General features: G+C 43.8%; 1 protein-coding gene across 2 annotated transcripts in view; it reads left to right on the top strand.

The window, feature by feature from the left end:
* The window catches only part of ankhb (ANKH inorganic pyrophosphate transport regulator b), a 159,339-nt gene that overhangs the window by 61,543 nt on the left and 78,417 nt on the right, over window positions 1-19,379 (top strand). The window contains exons 4-5 of one of the 2 annotated variants that reach the window (XM_078240634.1): window positions 13,760-13,843; window positions 16,284-16,454. In XM_078240634.1, coding sequence (XP_078096760.1) covers window positions 13,760-13,843; window positions 16,284-16,454 — 255 coding nt within the window. Of the gene's footprint in view, window positions 1-13,759; window positions 13,844-16,283; window positions 16,459-19,379 lie in introns of both variants that reach the window. The other variant, XM_078240624.1, reaches the window with a different exon arrangement.

The raw sequence follows: 19,379 nt of genomic DNA, 5'->3' as shown, positions 1-19,379 counted from the left end.
GGCAGGAATTACTCCAGTTATTCTGCAAATTCAGCACTTAGAATTTTTTTGGGACAGTCCCAGCCAACGCTTCGAGTTCAGTCTGACTGTACTCAACTCTGTTTTTCTCCGCAGATGCTGCCATGTCTGCTGAGTTTTTTCAGCACTTTCTGTTTTTATTTCATTTGTTCAATCGAGGCAACCGATGTTTCAATTATATTGCATCAAATCTATTGTATTTTTAATTGTGGTGGGAATAGTTTGGATTAAAAATGGGCTTAAGGACAGAAAACAATGGGCCATTTTGATTCTAAGTGCTGAATCTGAGCGCAATTCAGATCCGACTTGGAAATCAGCTTTCAGGCGCTCCCATACGCACTTAGCCTGAAAAAAAATAATGAGTCTGAATTGCGAACTGATCGGAGCTCTGAACTGCGCGTGCACAGTGAGGAAAAAATTCTGAAAAACCCGCTGCTGTCACATCGCTCCCGGGCCGCAAAAAGCGGATAAAGTGGCCCGGGAGTGAAAAGCGGGTGTGATGGTCCGCACAGATATCGCCCCACCCCCACAACATAACTGTTCCCCTTATCCACCGCCCCCCGCTACCCAGACCGATCCCGACCCTCTGCCCCCCTTCGCCCCCACCGATCGCCCGCAGAGTGGCAGCGGACCCCCCCCCCACCCCCACCAGAGATCCATCTATACTTCCCTCCCAATATATTTCACATATTCACAGCCAAGTACTTTGATAGTTTCACTAATTAAGTGCACGTGCACTATTCTTTTTCCTAGGGTGGAAGAATCGATTACCTTTTTCCCAGGGTGGAAGAGTCAATTACTAAGGGGCATAGATTTAAGGTGCGAGGGGCAAGGTTTAAAGGAGATGTACGAGGCAGATTTTTTACACAGAGAGTACTGGGTGCCTGGAGCTCGTTGCTGGGGAAGATAGTGGAAGCGGATGCGGTAGTGACTACTAAGGGGCGTCTTGACAAGTACGTGAATAGGATGGGAATAGAGGGATATGGTCCCCGGAAGGGTAGGGGGTTTTAGTTAAGTCGGGCAGCATGGTCGGTGCAGGCTTGGACGGCCGAAGGGCCTGTTCCTGTGCTGTAATTTTCTTCTTTGTATAGCTGTGGAATCCCTTCTCTCTGCTGCCTGTACTTGCAAAATCCACCGAGGTACATATCCAGGCCTTTATTGAAGTTGTGTAATGAAACATATAGATGCGTGTACAAATAACCGTTGCTTGATTCAACAACCTTTGGAATTGTGTTTAGCAACAGCCAACTTACAGTAAATTCTAAGAGCTGCATTTCCAAGTTTAGAAGATAATTTGGGAAATGGTAATAAAATAATTTCTACTTCTTCTGAATTTGCTGGTGTAGGGGGAAAAAAACAACATTCATGGCAAGTGAAATATAATCTAAGTAGCATTTGTAACAGGAATGATCAGAATTAGAAATGTGATGGGATAGAATTAACTCCCCCTCTCCCCCCGCCAAGAGAATGATCGGGTTCTCCCTCCTTCCACCAGACAACAATCTGGCCTCCCTCCTCCGCAGCCCCCCCCCCCCCCCCCCCCCTCCTCCAACCAGACAACAATCTGGCCTCTTCCCCCCCCTCCCTCCCCGCACACCGATCTGAGTTAGAGAGCCATTAGAAGCGCTGAACTTACCTCTTTAGAAGCTGGAGCGCCCGAAACAGACCTTTGCCGAGCAGGTCTGTTTTGCGCTGAACCTGGACGTGCGAATGCAATGGGAAAGGGCGAAATGCTGGTAAGGTTTGGTGGGCAGCCCATTAATTCAATTTAAATGCATGCAAATGCATTTAAATCACCGTTGCGCCCGTTTCAGGCGCGAATCTGATCGTGGCCATTTTTGGGCCTTGGTAAAGTGGGCATCTGCGCGGGCGCGGATTGTGTTATGGCCTCATGCCTGACTTTATCAAGTTTTCACGCCCGAAAATGGGCCCAACACAATGGTAATATCGGGCCCAATGAGTCCTCATAGTTCATGTACGTTTGCTGGAATTCTCCTGCCCTGCGGGCCACACGGAATTGGAGCAGGCGAGGGATGGACAAGGGGAAGGTCTGTTGACATTGAATGGGATTTTCCGCTCTCGCATAGAGCAAGGCCATAAAATCCCACGTGGGTGACTCTGTGTGAAGTCTGTACATTTTCCTGGTGTCTGCGTGGGTTTCCTCCGGGTGCTTCGGTTTCCTCCCATAGTCCAAAGATGTGCAGGTTAGATGGATTGACCAAGATAAATTGCTCCTTAGTGTGAGTGGGACTAATGTAGGTGTCTGGGTGGGATTGTTGTTGGTGCAGGCTCGATGGACCAATCCCTACACTATAGGGATTCTATGAAAGAACCTGTTGCCATATTAATGAAAGTTTAGAGCGGACACGGAGATGCGTGTATGGTTGGAGATATTATGATGACGTAAGATCTTGTGCTTTGCCACTACCACTTGGGGACACAATGGCAGCTATCCCATCAATCTGCTGAGCAGCTCACACCCAGTATTGTCTCATCAACAATGACCATTATAATGTCATTAGCCTCACACTTCCAATAAAGATTCCAACACATTCCCACAACATCACAGAAGGGTCCCGTAACTCTCTTGAGTGAGGTTGACTGTGATGTGATGCTCACAAAGGGAGCTGATGACTGAGTGGGAGGTGGTTCACCTTTGCGATAAGAGAGCATGTATAGGAAATAAACATGACACCTTCAAATAACCAAACCATTGTCAGTGACATCAAATGTATTTACAAAAATGCACCATTTATACACTGAGCATCCACAAGCCATATGTGATGTTAATGTTTCTTATTTCCTTAAATTTTAATGTTACACCAGGGTGCAGTCCCGCTATCCGAAGCCAAAGTGGATGCAACCTGCCAACTGCTACACCCTATTGTCTATGTTGACCTTGGCAGACATGATCTGGTGGCAGAGGCCTGGAGGGCCCTGGTCTGATAAGGGTCTCCCGTTCATCGATAGATGCACTCTCTGTGGCCTGACTACCTGTAGCTGATGTGGTCGCAGGCAAAGAGGATTCTGAATGGCAGCAGAGGTGTCCTGTATGGAGGCCCCAGGGTGTCCAGCTGACACACTTTCTCCCTAGGGGTGCCTGAGGGCCCAACAACGAGGAAGAATGTTTTTACACATCAAGAGGTTAGGGAACCTGCTGCCGATGTGGGTGCTAGAAGTGGAAATGATGAGTGATTTCAAAAGGAAATTGGATGGACTCTTGAGTAAAATTAATTGGCAAAGCTACAGTTCCTGAATGTTCCTAACAGGGTTGCTCTACAGAGAGCCAACATGGGCTTCACAGGCCAAATTGCATCCTTCTGTGCCATAATAATGATGGGGGTCGCTTTAGCTCAGTTGGCTGGACAGCTGGTATCATACCAGCTGAGGTTATTCAGGAAGGTCCACTTCCCCAACCTTGGCCTCGCCAGAGGTTTGGTGACCCTCAAGTTAAATCACCACCAGTCAGTTCTTTCCCTCAAAGGGAAGAGCAACCTATGGTCATCTGGGACTCTGGTGACTTCACATAATAACGATGACTATCACAGAAAGATGCAGTTATACGACTCACTTGCATCACTGATTAGTGGGAAATTCCATGCAAACAACCTGAAATGAAGGAACAGAATGCTGGCTGCTTCCTGACCTTCAGTTTCTTGTCCAGCACCAAAATGGGATTGGTGTGCTCTGTCAAATACAAACAATTTGCAACAATCAATCCTTCAGCAATTTTGGAATCTCGGATAATGTCCAAAAGAGCTAAAGAATAAGGCAGTTCTTTTCAATAGTTATTAAGATTGAATGGCGGCACATAGAATGAATTCCAGATTTGCTGTGTAAACATACTAGTTGATTTAAAACTCTGTGGACTTTGGCAGAACCGGAAGATCCTGTGAAGAACAATGGCAAGCTGCCTCCACTACGGAAAACACAGCATGTGAGAGACCGTAAAGTCCTAGCCATAGTCTCACCGCTGCTGTAAGGATCATAGAATCATAGAATCCCTGCAGTACAGAAGGAGGCCATTCAGCCCATCGAGCCTGCACCGACAACAATCCCACCCAGGCCTAAACCCCGTAACCTGCTGATTCCCCTGACACTAAGGGGCAACTTAGCATTGTGAATCCACCTAACCTGCACATCTTTGGACTGTGGGAGGACACAGGAGCACCCGGAGGAAACCCATGCAGATACGGGAAGAATGCGCAAAAACCTAATTCCTTATGTTGTCAGAGCAGCCTTCCATTTCATCAGACGATGGTGTTTGCAATGATGATGAACTCTGTGCTCAGCCTTTTCCCACTTTGGCATGGCAGTCTCTGCTGCATTTGTTGCAGAGGAAGACAGTGGGCTGAGAACGTGCACAATTTGCTGCCCTCTGCTTTCTCTGGACCCTCTTCCCAAATCAACTCTTGTTTCTGCTCATCTTTTCCAATGCCCTTCCAAACAGTCAGCTTCCAGAGGTCACAGCCCCCACTGACTGTCTCTCAGTTGTCAGTGTCAATATCCACTACCCTTGTAGCTCATTTATGAGTGTCCTTGTAGTGGAGGTATGGGTGCCCCGGAGGTGGTAACCCACTGGCCAAGTCACTATACAGAAGGTCTTTGAGTTAATGGCTATCATCTATCTAATAAATATGACTGAGCCAACACAGACATGGTTTGCTTGGAATGGTTAAATGTAAAGGTTCCAGAGGATCATAGGCTGCTCTTCTCTTTGAGAGAGAGAGAGAGAGCTGACTAGAGGTGATTTATCCTGAAGGTCACCACACCTCAGGCAAGGGGCAAGGTTGAGAAGGTGGACCTTCCTGAATAACCACAGCTGGTACAGGAATTGAACCTGTGCTGTTGGCAGTGCTTTCCATCACTAAGCAGCTGTACATCCAATGAGTATATGCTGGTGGATGACTTGCCAAGTTACGCTGAGAATATATCTGATATGACCTAATTCCTACCAAACTAGTAATGGTATTGATAGAAATTTAACATTAGCTCTGTACAAAAGGTTGTGCTTGACTGATGTTAAGCATACATAATAATCAAGTATCAATAACCAGTGGGGAGACACGGTAGCACAGTGGTTAGCACTGCTGCTTCACAGCTCCAGGGACCTAGGTTCGATTCCTGGCTTGGGTCACTGTCTGTGTGGAGTTTGGACATTCTCCTTGTGTCTGCGTGGCTTTCCTCCGGGTGCTCCGGTTTCCTCCCACAGTCCAAAGATGTGCGGGTTAGGTTGATTGGCCATGCTAAAATTGCCCCTTAGTGTCCTGAGATGCGTAGGTTAGAGGGATTAGTGGGTAAATGTGTAGGGATATGGGGGTAGGGCCTGGGTGGGATTGTGGTCGGTGCAGACTCGATAGGCCAGATGGCCCCTTTCTGCACTGTAGGGTTTCTATGATTCTCTGATTCGGTGAGATTAATGTATCTGTTGGTGCAGGTACTTCCTCATGCACAGTATAAACCTGGAGTGCCAGTAAGCTTGCCACTTCCCATTATATACAGAGACAGGGACCACTGATAGGCCAATCCACTGGATCCCTTAAACAGGGAGCTCATATTCTTAGAGGTTTGGCTGTATGTTGTCTCCCAAGTAATTTCTTGAAGATTAGAAACTGATTGTGCCTGCATCACAATCATTGTGCAAAGGGAGCGGGTTGACAGGCAGGGGCGGTGTAATGAGTGCATATAATTAGGTGCCTTGACGACAGCACCATGCCAATTGACTGCCCACATTGGGATTTTACTCATGGCAGGAAAGGGATTGACCAGCCTACCAACTCATGGGCCAATAGTGGCCATTATGGTCCTCTGCCCACCACGACTGGAACTTTGCCCACAGCACATGGTTGCCTGATGAGCTGGGAGTTCTGTAGCTCTAGTAGTGGTCGCTGCTTCCAGAATTGCCGGAATTGATTGGTCAACAGCTCTAAAAGTCAGGACCTCGTCCCAGATGGAGGCAGAGGTACCGCCTCAAGCCAATTAACAGCCAAGTGACTGTTAAATAGCTGGTGGAAGTCTGGACCAAGTGGAGGCAGGTTTACTCCCAGCCAAAGGGCAAGGCCACTGCCTGTGTATAAAATTCCAGTTGGATGCTATTATTTGAAATAAGAGAGCAGAATGCAACCCCTGCTCAACCACATCTCTCTATCTAGAGTACATCTTCAAAATAAGAATAGATTGCAATGCTCTATTCATATGTGTTTTTGATGGTGTTTATGAAATTCCCCGATTCCTTGTAGAATTTGCAAATCATTGTGACTTTGATTATTTATTCCTTCTGTAAATATTTCCTTGGAATAAATGCCACAAAATTAATTCCTTTCCTTACATTTATACTGCAGTCTTCCTCATTAGTACTAAAATACATTTTAAAGGTAAGAATGTTGACTGGGTGTACTTGTCCAGAATGCATTGTACTCTATTAGTTCCAGTATGCTCACAATACAGGTGCAAGGGAAGAGATGCACCTGGAGGTATTTAAAATCCTTCTATACCTTGTTAAGCATCATTGAGGACTTCCTGAAAAATGATTTTGTGCTATGCAAGAGGATTTTTATTGAAATGTGAAATGACTGCAGCATTTCTCAGCACATTTCACAAATTGGCTTACTTGAAGACTAATCCCACTCATTAAGTGTGTGCCATTAAAGATAAATTAGTTCAGTTTAATAAACTTCTTCAGTAGATTAAATCTAAATATATAAACAGATTTGTGGTGGACAAACAGAGCAGTGATCACCACTGCTTTAAACTCCAGTGTTGTAAATCTAAGTGGAACTTTTGGGCACATCTTTGAGAAGATGCTGTATTCCCTATTCTGCTTTGGCACAGAGTATATCTTCCAAAGTTGCTATATCCTAGAAAACATTTCTCTGGAATGACTCATTTTTCATTCTGCGAGCATGTGCTGACATTTTGTATAACTCTGAATGTTGACTCATGCTGACGGGTTCAGTAATTGGAGTAAATTGAGTGAGTTTTGCATTATGGCATTTGGAATCTGTGGGCTTGTTAGTTACTGTGGACCAAGTGGTCATGTGAGAACATGATGACATGGCTACAAAAGAGGTCACTTGGTGGGAGCGCGGGAGTTTTCCCCGAGAACACGGGCAGAGCAGAAGTGTTGAAGTAGCCGCTAAGCTAGTGAATAAAATACTCTTTGTTGAAGGTCCTTGCTGTCGGTGATTTGGGAACTCAATACATTTACACGGTGTCAGGAGTTGGCAGCATGACACCAGGACTTTGCCTCATTGACCCACTAATCTTTGATGGGAATATTGCAGATAGTTGGGATAAGTTTGAAAAGGAGTGACATATTTACTGCAGTGCTGTATTGTCTTACAATTGGAAAAGGTACAGGCTCATACTCTATTAAATGTTGTGGGTCCTGAGGCCATTGAAAAATTGGAGTTGTTTATTTTCCAGATGCAAGAGGAAAAAGACCCTGAAATAATCCTAAAAAACGTTGAGAATATCAGTCTCCCGGTAAAAATCATAATCCTCGATAAATATGTGTTCAATGCAACAAACCGAAGAGCTGATGGATCAATACAATCTTACATGGCCACCCTGAAAGTATTGACAAAGAACTGTGCATTTGGAACTCCTACTGATGAACAAATTGGGGATTAAATAGTTAATGAAACTCATAGCGATCTAGTCTTCATGCAGCTGCTGTGAGAGAAAGATCTAAAGATACAAGTAGTCATTAGTATCTGTGAGTTAAACGAACAAGCAGAGAAAAAGAAACAGAGATTTTAGGGAGGAAACAGTAGTATTCACAGTACAGAGAGCACCCTGCTCCAACTGCACTGATGTGGAAATGTCGGCGTTGGACTGGGGTAAACACAGTAAGGAGTCTAACAACACCAGGTTAAAGTCCAACAGGTTTATTTGGTAGTAAATGCTACTAGCTTTCGGAGCGCTGCTCCTTCGTCAGGTGAGTGGGAGTTCTGTTCACTAACAGGGCATATAAAGACACAAACTCAATTTACAGAATAATGAACAATGATTGGAATGCAAATCTTTACAGCTAATCAAGTCTTAAAGGTACAGACAATGTGAGTGGAGAGAGCATTAGCACAGGTTAAAGAGATGCGTATTGTCTCCAGACAGGACAGCCAGTGAGACTTTGCAAGTCCAGGCAAGTTGTGGGAGTTACAGATAGTGTGACATGAACCCAAGATCCCGGTTGAGGCCGTCCTCATGTGTGCGGAACCTGGCTATCAGTCTCTGCTCAGCGACTCTGCACTGTCGTGTGTTGTGAAGGCCGCCTTGGAGAATGCTTACCCGAATATCAGAGGCCGAATGCCCGTGACCGCAGAAGTGCTCCCCAACAGGAAGAGAACAGTCTTGCATGGTGATTGTCGAGCGGTGTTCATTCATCCGTTGTCGTAGTGTCTGCATGGTTTCCCCAATGTACCATGCCTCGGGACATCCTTTCCTGCAGCGTATCAGGTTGACAATGTTGGCCGAGTTGCAAGAGTATGTACCGTGTACCTGGTGGATGGTGTTCTCACGTGAGATGATGGCATCCGTGTCGAAGATCTGGCACGTCTTGCAGAGGTTGCTGTGGCAGGGTTGTGTGGTGTTGTGGTCACTGTTCTCCTGAAGGCTGTTTGCTGCGGACAATGGTCTGTTTGAGGTTGTGCGGTTGTTTGAAGGCAAGAAGTGGGGGTGTGGGGTTGGCCTTGGCGAGACGTTCGTCTTCATCAATGACATGTTGAAGGCTCCGGAGGAGATGCCGTAGCTTCTCCGCTCCGGGGAAGTACTGGACGACGAAGGGTACTCTGTCCACTGTGTCCCGTGTTTGTTTTCTGAGGAGGTCGGTGCGGTTTTTCGCTGTGGCGCGTCGGAACTGTCGATCGATGAGTCGAGCGCCATATCCTTCACAACACACGACAGCGCAGAGTCGCTGAGCAGAGACTGATAGCCAGGTTCCGCACACATGAGAACGGCCTCAACCGGGATCTTGGGTTCATGTCACACTATCTGTAACTCCCCACAACTTGCCTGGACTTGCAAAGTCTCACTGGCTGTCCTGTCTGGAGACAATACTCATCTCTTTAACCTGTGCTAATGCTCTCTCCACTCACATTGTCTGTACCTTTAAGACTTGATTACCTGTAAAGACTCGCATTCCAATCATTATTCATTATTCTGTAAATTGAGTTTGTGTCTTTATATGCCCTGTTTGTGAACAGAACTCCCACTCACCTGACGAAGGAGCAGCGCTCCGAAAGCTAGTGGCGTTTGCTACCAAATAAACCTGTTGGACTTTAACCTGGTGTTGTTAGACTCCCAACTGCACTGGCCAGCGTCCCCTGAACAGAACAACATGGTTTGTGTATGGTAAATGATGCAATAAATGTGAGAAATGGAATCACTTTGCTGAGTGCTCCAGATCAAAACCACAACAGCCTCCCTCTGTCATCAGCAATATGGCAGATGGTTGATTCTCCACGGGTAGGCATGAGAGTAAGGTGAATGAATTGGAGCTCAGCCAAAGCAGCGACGCTACAGAGCTTCCAACAACACTATTACAAGAGTTATCGGACCATAGAACCAAGCACAGAAGAAGACCATACAGCCCATCTTGTCCATGCCAGCTCAAGTACACCCAGGTGCCCTTTCTGATCCCACCTCCCTGCAGCTGGTCCATAGCCTGTAGCTTACAGCACTTAAGATGCAAATCCAAGTACTTTATAAAATAGTTTAGGGTCTCTGCCTCCACCACCAACACGGGCAGCAAATTGCAGACACCCCACCACCACCTATATCTTCCACATGTCCCCGCTACACTGCCTGCCACTTGTCTTGAAACTATGTCCCCTGGGCCTAGAATTCTCCGCCAAGGGATACAATTTTATCCTGTTCACTCTATCTCTTCTATTCATAACACCTCAATCAAGTCACCCCTCAGCATTCTTTGCTCCAAGGAAAATAACCCCAATCTATCCAATCTAGACTAGGAGAGAGCGGGGGAGAGATACAAAAGTGTCCAGTGGGGCACTTTTTTCACTCGGAGGGTGGTCAGTGTCTGGAACGAGCTGCCAGAGTCAGTAGTACAGGTGGGTACAATTTTGTCTTTTAAAAAGCATTTAGACAGTTCAGATGGGTATAGAGGGATATGGGCCAAATGCGGGCAATTGGGACCAGCTCAATGGTAAAAACTGAGCGGCATGGACAAATTGGGCCAAAGGGCCTTGTTTCCATGCTGTAAACCTCTATAACTCTAATCCCTCCTTGTAGCTACACTTTTCTAGCCCTGGCAACATTCTTGTAAAGCTCCTCTGTACTCTATCCAGAGCAATTACATCCTTCCTGTTATGTGGTGACCAGAACTGCACACTATACTCCAGTTGTGGCCTCACCAGTGTTTTATACAATTCCAACATTAGATCCTTACTTTTATACTCTACTCTATACCTCTGCTAATGAAGGAGAGTATTCCATATGCCTTCTTCACAACCTTGACTACTTGAAATGCTGCCTTAGGGTCCTGTGTACTTGTACGCCAAGATCTCTCGCTTCATCCACCCCTCATAGTATATTCCCATTTATTGTGTACTTCCCACTTATGTTCTCTTCACAATTTGTCTTTGTGTCATCAGCAAACTTAGCAACTATACCTTTATTCCCTTCATCCAGATCATTCATATAAATTGTTAAAAGTTGAGTCCCTCGTGCTCATGCCTGTGGCACACACCACTCACTCTATACTGTCATAGAAAGCGGTGAGATCTTCACCACCCTCAGCGTGATTTTCAGTATACAAGACTATAGGTAAAGATTAACACTGGAGCAAAGTGTAATGTAATACGCAGTAAAATGTAACCGGAACTAGACCCACATGCAACACCGGACCCCAAAATCCAGGCAGACCTCGTGGCTTAGGGCAGATGAACCAGCTGCTCGGAAGGTGTAACCACTCTCTGTTGCACACAGGGTAGTTTCAAGTTTCATATAGTTGACAGAACATAAAGGCACTACTAGGTCTTCGGGAGAGCATTACATTGGAGCTCATTTAACTGAGTCCAGAAGTGCATGCTGCACAACATCAGGCCCCAGAGATGACAGCATGCAAAGGCCTCTTCAATTCTGGTATCATTGGTGAGCTACCAGTTGTATACCACATAAGACTAAATGATTTGATACACTAACAGCTGTCCTAGCCATGCAGCAGAAAGTGGTCAACAAGCTGCATAGGATGACAGCACAAGGTGCCATAACTCTTATGAACAAGACCACAGAATGTATTTCAGCAATGATGGCTGCAGTAAAGAAAGATGGCATGGTCAGGTATGTATTGACCCAGTGCACTTAAATAAGACACTGCTCAGATCTCACCACTCTATGAAGACAGTGGAACGGGTGATAGCCGAAATGCCCAGTGCCAAGATGACAGCATCCTCAATGCAAAATGTGGGTTCTGGTAGATCCCATTAGATGAGGAATCCTCAAGGCTAACCACATTCATGTCTCTGGTAAGCGGATATTATTTTCTTCGAATGTCCAATGGGATCTCCACTGGCAGCGAGGTCTTGCAACTATGGATGGAGCAACAGGAGTGGCGATGTCCTAGTGGTATTATCACCAACTGTTAATCCAGAAGCTCAGCTAATGTTCTGGGGACCCGGGTTCGAATCCTACCTCAGCAGTTGGTAGAATTTGAATTCAATAAACAAAATCTGGAATTAAGCATCTACTGATGACCATGAACCCATTGTCAATTGTTGGGAAAACCCATCTAGTTCATTAATGTCCTCAAGGGAAGAAAATCTGCCGTCCTTACCCGATCTGGCCGACATGTGATTCCACGGCAATGCGGCTGACTCTGATTTTGATTTGATTTATTATTGTCACATGTATTAGCAAACAGTGAAAAGTATTGTTTCTTGCACGCTATACAGACAAAGCATACCGTTCATAGAGAAGGAAATGAGAGAGTGCGGAATGTAGTGTTACAGTCATAGCTAGGGTGTAGAGAAAGATCAACTTAATGCAAGGTAGGTCTAATCAAAAGTCTGACAGCAGCAGGGAAGAAGCTGTTCTTCCGACTCAAGAACAGCTTCTTCTGGGCTGCTGTCAGACTTTTGAATGGACTTGCCTTGCATTAAGTTGATCTTTCTCTACACCCTAGCTATGACTGTAACACTACATTCCGCACTCTCTCGTTTCCTTCTCTATGAACGGTATGCTTTGTCTGTATAGCGCGTAAGAAACAATACTTTTCACTGTTTGCTAATACATGTGACAATAATAAATCAGATCAAATGTTGAAATGGTTGCTAAGCTGGTGAATAAATCACTCTTTGTTGAAAATCCTTGTTGTCAGTGATTCGGGAACCCAACATGTTTACAGTTACAAAGTGCATATTTCAAGCAAACTTTCACAGTTTAGGAAAGATAAAGGGGCGGCATGGTAGCACAGTGGTTAGCACTGCTGCTTCACAGCTCCAGGGACCTGGGTTCGATTCCAGCCTTGGGTCACTGTCTGTGTGGAGTTTGCACGTTTTCCCTGTGTCTGTGTGAGTTTCCTCCGGGTGCTCCGGTTTCCTCCCACATTCTGAAAGACGTGCTGGTTCGATGCATTGGCCCGAACAGGTGCCGGACTGTGGCGACTAGGGGAATTTCACAGTAACTTCATTGCACTGTTAATGTAAGCCTTACTTGTGACTAATAAATAAACTTTAACTTTTAACTTTAACTTTAAATGATTTCACCCAATTGAACAATGATTCACTGGGTGTCAGTATAGCAGTATACTGAAACAATATATTTATTTCCCTGAAGCAAAGTATAAGTTTATAGGTATCTTCCAAGACCTCACCTGGCCTTTCTTCATGTGCTGGTGGGCTAATTGAATGTGAGATGTGTCACAGGAAAGCTCATCCCTGCCCTCACCTAGCTCACACACCTGCACTTTTCAACCCGCAGGCAGAGAAACTCTGAATTCTCTTCTCATGTTTTCTTCCTGAAGATTGTGTGTAATGCAGTCTCTCCTGCAGTGCCTTCCAAACGAGGAGGGAAGATTCAAGGCTGGCTACAGGGTGCATTGGTAGTGTCTGAACAGTCCTCTTAATTTGATGTGGGAGAGGATTAAGATGAAGGAAAAATACAGGAAGAAAATTAGGGAAGTTTTGATTGCTTCCTTTTTTCCTCTGCCATAAAAAACACACAATTAAAAATAAATTATTTCATGGTATTCCTGTAGCTCTGAGCAGAACAGCTTTACATAAGTGGATATTGCTCTGCCATTGGCACCAGTGGGAATCCATGACTCCACCATTAACATAGAAACCCTACAGTGCAGAAGGAGGCCATTCGGCCCATCGAGTCTGCACCGACCACAATCCCACCCAGGCCCTACCCCCACATATTTTACCCGCTAATCCCTCTAACCTACGCATCCCAGGACTCTAAGGGACAATTTTTAACCTGGCCAATCAACCTAACCCGCCCATCTTTGGACTGTGGGAGGAAACCGGAGCACCCGGAGGAAACCCACGCAGACATGAGGAGAATGTGCAAACTCCACACAGACAGTGACCCGAGCCGGGAATCGAACCCGGGATCCTGGAGCTGTGAAGCAGCAGTGCTAACCACTGTGCTACCGTGCCGCATTGTTTGAATGTATAAACTGTTTTTACTTTTAAATAAAAACATCCTGAAAACTTTATATATTACTAATGTGAAATGGAATTGTTACCTGAATTATTGTATTTAATATTTTTTTTAGGCTTGGACCCATGCTGGCATTCTGTTGAAACATAAATACAGTTTATTGGTGGGCTGTGCCTCGGTTTCAGATGTCATTGCTCAGGTAAGATAGCATTGATTTGTGCTCTCAAGGACGTGGGAAAGGTGGAGAGAGAGGAAGTGTAAGGGTTTTATGCCCATGATCATATGCAAATATTTCTTGCAGAGCATTCAATAATTTGCAACTTTTCCTGCATTTCTTCAAAACCTTTTGATATACATGCATTAAAGATGGGATGGAGGTAAGGTACAGCAATACGTCATAAGAATTTAAATTATATTTTGCTAGACAGCAGGCTTAACAGAAGCGTTTTCGAACTCGGTGATGTACTCTGAATTCTACATGTGAATCATACAAAAGTACAGGAACCTCATTGATCTGGGAATGTGGTTTTACACTATCTGTAGCAAGCAAATGTCTTATTCAAAGTCCTTTCTGTAGAATAATGCAATAAAATCTGTATGAAAGCATAACTGATCAAAGTTTAACGCTTGCATTATGTAACAAATATTGAATGAAAACCACCCAAGGTTGCGTTTACTATGAGAATTGATCATTCAAATATTAACAGTAATGGCAGCATCTGCCTTCTATTTCTAAAGATACAGTGAAACTTACCTTTTTTGAAGGACGGAATCTATGGCACAGCACTTTCCATGCTACAAAAGTTACTTCAATTAGTCCTGATAGTTATAAGTACAAAGATGATCCTGCAGCATTGGCCTGGTCATCACCTGCACTTTTTGAGCATTGTCTGCTAATTTCTAGTTGTGAAAAGGAAAATAACGATTAATTGAGGAAATGAGTTAAAGTTCTTGAAAATGTGGCTTCTTAGAAATTTTTCTTCATTGCCCATTCTTTGAGAGGCAAATTGGAAGGCCAATTGCACCACAGACTGGGAAACAAATACAATCTCACGCAGGAGTAATGAAGTTGGGAGACGGTCAGTATTCTATAATTCAAACAAATCCTTGTTAAGGAAGCCAGGGTGTCTGCAGCCACAAGAGTTCACCATGTACAGAATTGAAATGTTTCAATCCATTGTCTTGAGTCCATGGTATAAATTCTTTTTATTATCCAAAGTATGTGGACAGTGCAAGGAAAGTTTTTTTTTGTTAGGTTAGTTAGGGCATCATGATTGGCACAGGCTTGGAAGGCCGAAGGGCCTGTTCCTGCGCTGTACTTTTCTTTGTTTTTTGTTCTGTTGAATTGAAAGTTTTAACATTTTTAGTGGGACTTCTTAAGTTTAAGTTTATTTATTAGTGTCACAAGTAGGCTTACATTAACACTGCAATTAAGTTACTGTGAAAATCCCCTAGTCGTGACACTTCGGTGTCAATTTGGGTACACTGAGGGAGAATTTAGCATGGCCAATGTACTTAACTAGCACATCTTTTGGACTGTGGGAGGAAATCGGAGCACCTGGAGGAAACCCACGCAGACACGGAGAGAACATGCAAATTCCACACAGACAGTGACCCAAGCTGGGAATCAAACCCAGGTCCCTGAGAAGCAGCAGTGCTAACCACAATAAACCAGAAAAATATATAAATTTGAAATGGTGCATTTATTAAATGTCTGAAGGAGTGAGAACATATTTCACAGTGCATTATATAATCATTCTTTCACTCTTGAAAAGGGATGAGAGGTACCTCTCGCTGCTTGTTATAAAAATCCAAAGTGAAATGAATTTGAGTCATTGCAACTGATTTGGATGAAAGTCAACTTTATTCCTCAGTCCAGACTATCTTCCTATTACAACATTTGCCTCTTTCTTAAAATCCTCAACTATCCTTTCTAATGGCTGGGCTGGGCCATTGATCTTCTTCCCTATAGCAATATCATTCCTAATTTCTGACCTAAGTTTTCACTTTCTACTCTACTCTCTAATCCAGCTGATTTATAATATCTAAAAGTTTTATTCCAAGTTTATTTTTGTTGAGCATATTTTACATGCTTCTTAAATCTCCTCTGTAATGTCATTTTTGTGAAGCCTTGCTTATTATTCATCTGTCATTGTTCGTCATTCTAACATTGCGAGTAAGCCTTGTTGCTGTTTTGGACATGGATGACTGCCTCATGTCTCAGAACGGTGCAGCACATTACTTCTCTTTATCCTATCACCCGAAGAGAAAGAAAAGAAGAATGAAAATGGATACCAAAAGTATGGATGAAGAATCTGTTTTTTGAGAGCAGGAAAGGAAATGGTATGGTAGAAGCTGTGTTATACTTTATGTACAAGACCTTCCCACTCTTACTGTGTGCCATTAGCATATTGGAAGTATTTTGCAGGTTGATATTCAACATGTTGACCATATTATGAACGTACCTTCCTTGGCCATCAGGTCCAGGGGTGCAACTCACACTCTGAGCTTCTGAATCAGAGGCAGGGACACTACCCACTGCACCACAAGACCTCTCATGGATCTGTACTTTACATTAATTTAACTATTCACAAGTCATAAGTTGATGTTTATCTTAATCTTATCTATTTTCTTTCCAGATTGTATTTGTATCCATCTTGCTTCACAGTCATCTAGAATGCACAGAGCCACTCCTGATTCCGATTCTGGCCTTATACATGGGAGTGATGGTCCGTTTTACTATGGTGGGCCTTGGATACTATAAGAATGTGCACGACATAATTCCTGAGAGAAGTGGACCAGAATTGGGGGCAAGTATCAAAATCAATGAATTAGCCACAAGGATGGATTTTAGACAGTTTGGGATTAGTGGAGGTAATAGTCTGAACATTGAATGGCATAACATAGCAAGTGTTAAAATAACTTTGCATATCACTGTGAGACCCTTGGACAATACTCTCTAACAAAGCTTTACAGAGACACACAGCTGGAATTTTTGATATTTTAAGAAGTCTAATGCTCCTAGTTTGTAATTATTTTAGGGTATGTAATTTCATAGAACCATAGAAGCCCTACAGTGCAGAAAGAGGCCATTCAGCCCATCGAGCCAGCATTGACAACCATCCCACCAAAGTCCTATCCCCGTAACCCCATACATTTACCCTGTTAATCCCCTGACAATAAGGGGCAATTGAGCATGATCAATCAACCTAACCCGCACATCTTTGGACTGTGGGAGGAAACCAGAGTACCCGGAGAAAACCCACACAGACATGGAGCGAATGTGCAAACTCCACACACAATTACCAGAGGCCGAAATTGAACTTGGGTCCCTGGCGTTGTGAGGCAGCAGTGCTAACCACTATGCCATGAAGTTTAGTTTCTCTCTTTTGACCCTTGAATCTCCTGCAATATCTCAAGTCTTCTTAGAATAGTGTATGTGTCTAACCAACAAACATCATCTGTCCTGACTGGTACAGCTGAAGTCAACAACTTGTATCATTATGAAATGGCCAAATCTGTTTTGGATTTATACTATTCTGTGTTCAATGTTTTTAGATGTTAGCTCTATCATTTTATTGGCTTGTTAAAAGCATGACGATATCAGTTCACGTGAGGTATCCAACTTGGCTGCCTGTTAAATCCCTTAACCATGTTAAAAAGAGAAATATTGTCTGTCTAATATAATGTTTTGTACCTACAACTACAATTTGAATCTATAGAATCTCTTTGAAAATCATACCAAGGAACTTCACAAAGGCATACGACTTGAAGTTGAACGGTGACCCAAAAGAGGAGGCAATGGCTGGTAGTGGGGTGACCAGAAACTTAGTCAAAAAGGTGTATTTTTAAGGAGGATGACAAAGGAGGTGGAGCTGGAGAGGTTAAGAGATTTATGAAGGAAATTCCAATGTGAACGGTCTAGGTGGCAGAAAGTATGGTCTGAATTGGTTAGGTGAACATCGGGAAATGCACAAGAAGCCAGAGTCAGATGAGCAAGGAATTTGGGGATTGGGTTGTAGGACTGGGAAATGTTAGAGATAGATAGGCCAAGACCATGAAGGGATTTAAAAACAAAGAGAATTTTCTGTTTGAGGTCATGACGTACTATATGCCAATAGAAGTCAGCAAAGACAGGGACAATGGTAAGCGGGACTTCCGGCAGGAGAGGATACAGACAGCAGAGTTATGAAGGAGCTGAAATTTAAGGAGATTGGATGATGGGAGACTGGTCAAGGGAGAGTGTTGGAATAGTCAAATCTGGAGGGGACAAAGGCATGGAATAGGGGTTCCAGCAATGAATGAACAGATATGGGGGTGGGGGGTGGGAGCAGGGTGCTTGCACTGATACAGAGGTGGCAGTAGACTATCTTTGTAACGGAGAGGAAATATATCAGGTTGTGGTTGAGGTCAGAAAAAATGCTATTATTGTGAACCGTTTGGTTTAGACTAAAACAGCGCCAAGGAAGTGAGATGTAATCAGTGGCAATATTACTGAGCTTGTGACAGGGACCAAAGACAATGGCTTTAGTCAACCCAGTGATTAACTGAAGGAAATTGCAGCTCATCCAAAAATGTCTGAAAACAAACAGAAAACACATGGGTGAGTTAAGGTTTTGCTGGGGATAAGGGCATCAATGGTGGAGGTGAGAAATCAGTTGAATAAAAGTATGGCTTCCGACGTTATGTGACAAATAAAGAGCCAAAGGTCTGGTAGTTGAGAGTTTGGAATTATAGTTCTGAACAACTAAGGGAAGAGTTATCAAAACAGAAAATTCTATTAAAGCTCAGCAAGTCTGGACACATCTGTGGAGAGAGTCCAAATTAACAATTTGAGTTTAGTATAACTTTACTAAACTGTTCATCAGAACTGGAGAGGTATAAATGCGATGAGTTTTATATTATTGAAAATGTAGGAAGGGACAGGTGGAGTTAAATGCAAGGTCAGGGGTAGGTTGGAGACCGGGAAAGATTAAATGATAAAGATGTCATGGAGCATAAGTCAAAGGGAGAGGTAAAGACAGGATTAAAGACTAAAGTGGGTGTTAATAGCAGAATAAAGGTCAGTGCTGTCTGAAAGCAAAGAATGAGACAAAATTACAGACTGACACTGTAATAACTTCAATGAGGTTGGCCTCCTGGAGTATGAACTCCCTGATTGAGGTCATAATTACCTGTCCAATCAGGGAGCCTCATCTGTAAATAAAATTGGTCGTGTCAGGTCTACTGACATTCCGGATTCTGACTTTGTACCTGAAGCACTCTTGGAGCGGAATAGAGTTTGTAAATAAAGGAAATGTGGTGAAAGGTGACTTGATGAACAAATTATTGCTGACTTTCCTTAATGAATCCAAACTTGTCTCAGTTATCATTTCTAAAAGCTTTCCCACCATCAAGGTTAAACTGACTGGCCTGCAGTTAACGGGTTTACCCTTGCACTGCTTTTTAAACAAGGGTGTAACATTTGCAATTCTCTAGTCTTCTGGCACCACCCCCAAGGAGGAGAGGAAATATCTTCTCTCAGCATTCTCGGGTACATCAATTCCAGTCTTGATTACTTTACCAACTTTAAGTACATCCAGCCTCTCTAGAACCTCTAGTTCATCAATTTTTAGCTGATCCATTATCTAAGCTGTCTCCTTATTCAGAATGAATGGCAGCATCTTTACCTGTTTTGCACGTTACTCACCTTGAGCTCCACTTGTTGCTGCTAGCCTTCACCACAGCTTGTTCAG

This window comes from Mustelus asterias, chromosome 2 (assembly GCF_964213995.1).
Source record: "Mustelus asterias chromosome 2, sMusAst1.hap1.1, whole genome shotgun sequence".
NCBI classification, from domain to species: Eukaryota; Metazoa; Chordata; class Chondrichthyes; order Carcharhiniformes; family Triakidae; genus Mustelus; species Mustelus asterias.
This window is presented reverse-complemented; position numbering and strand designations above follow the sequence as displayed.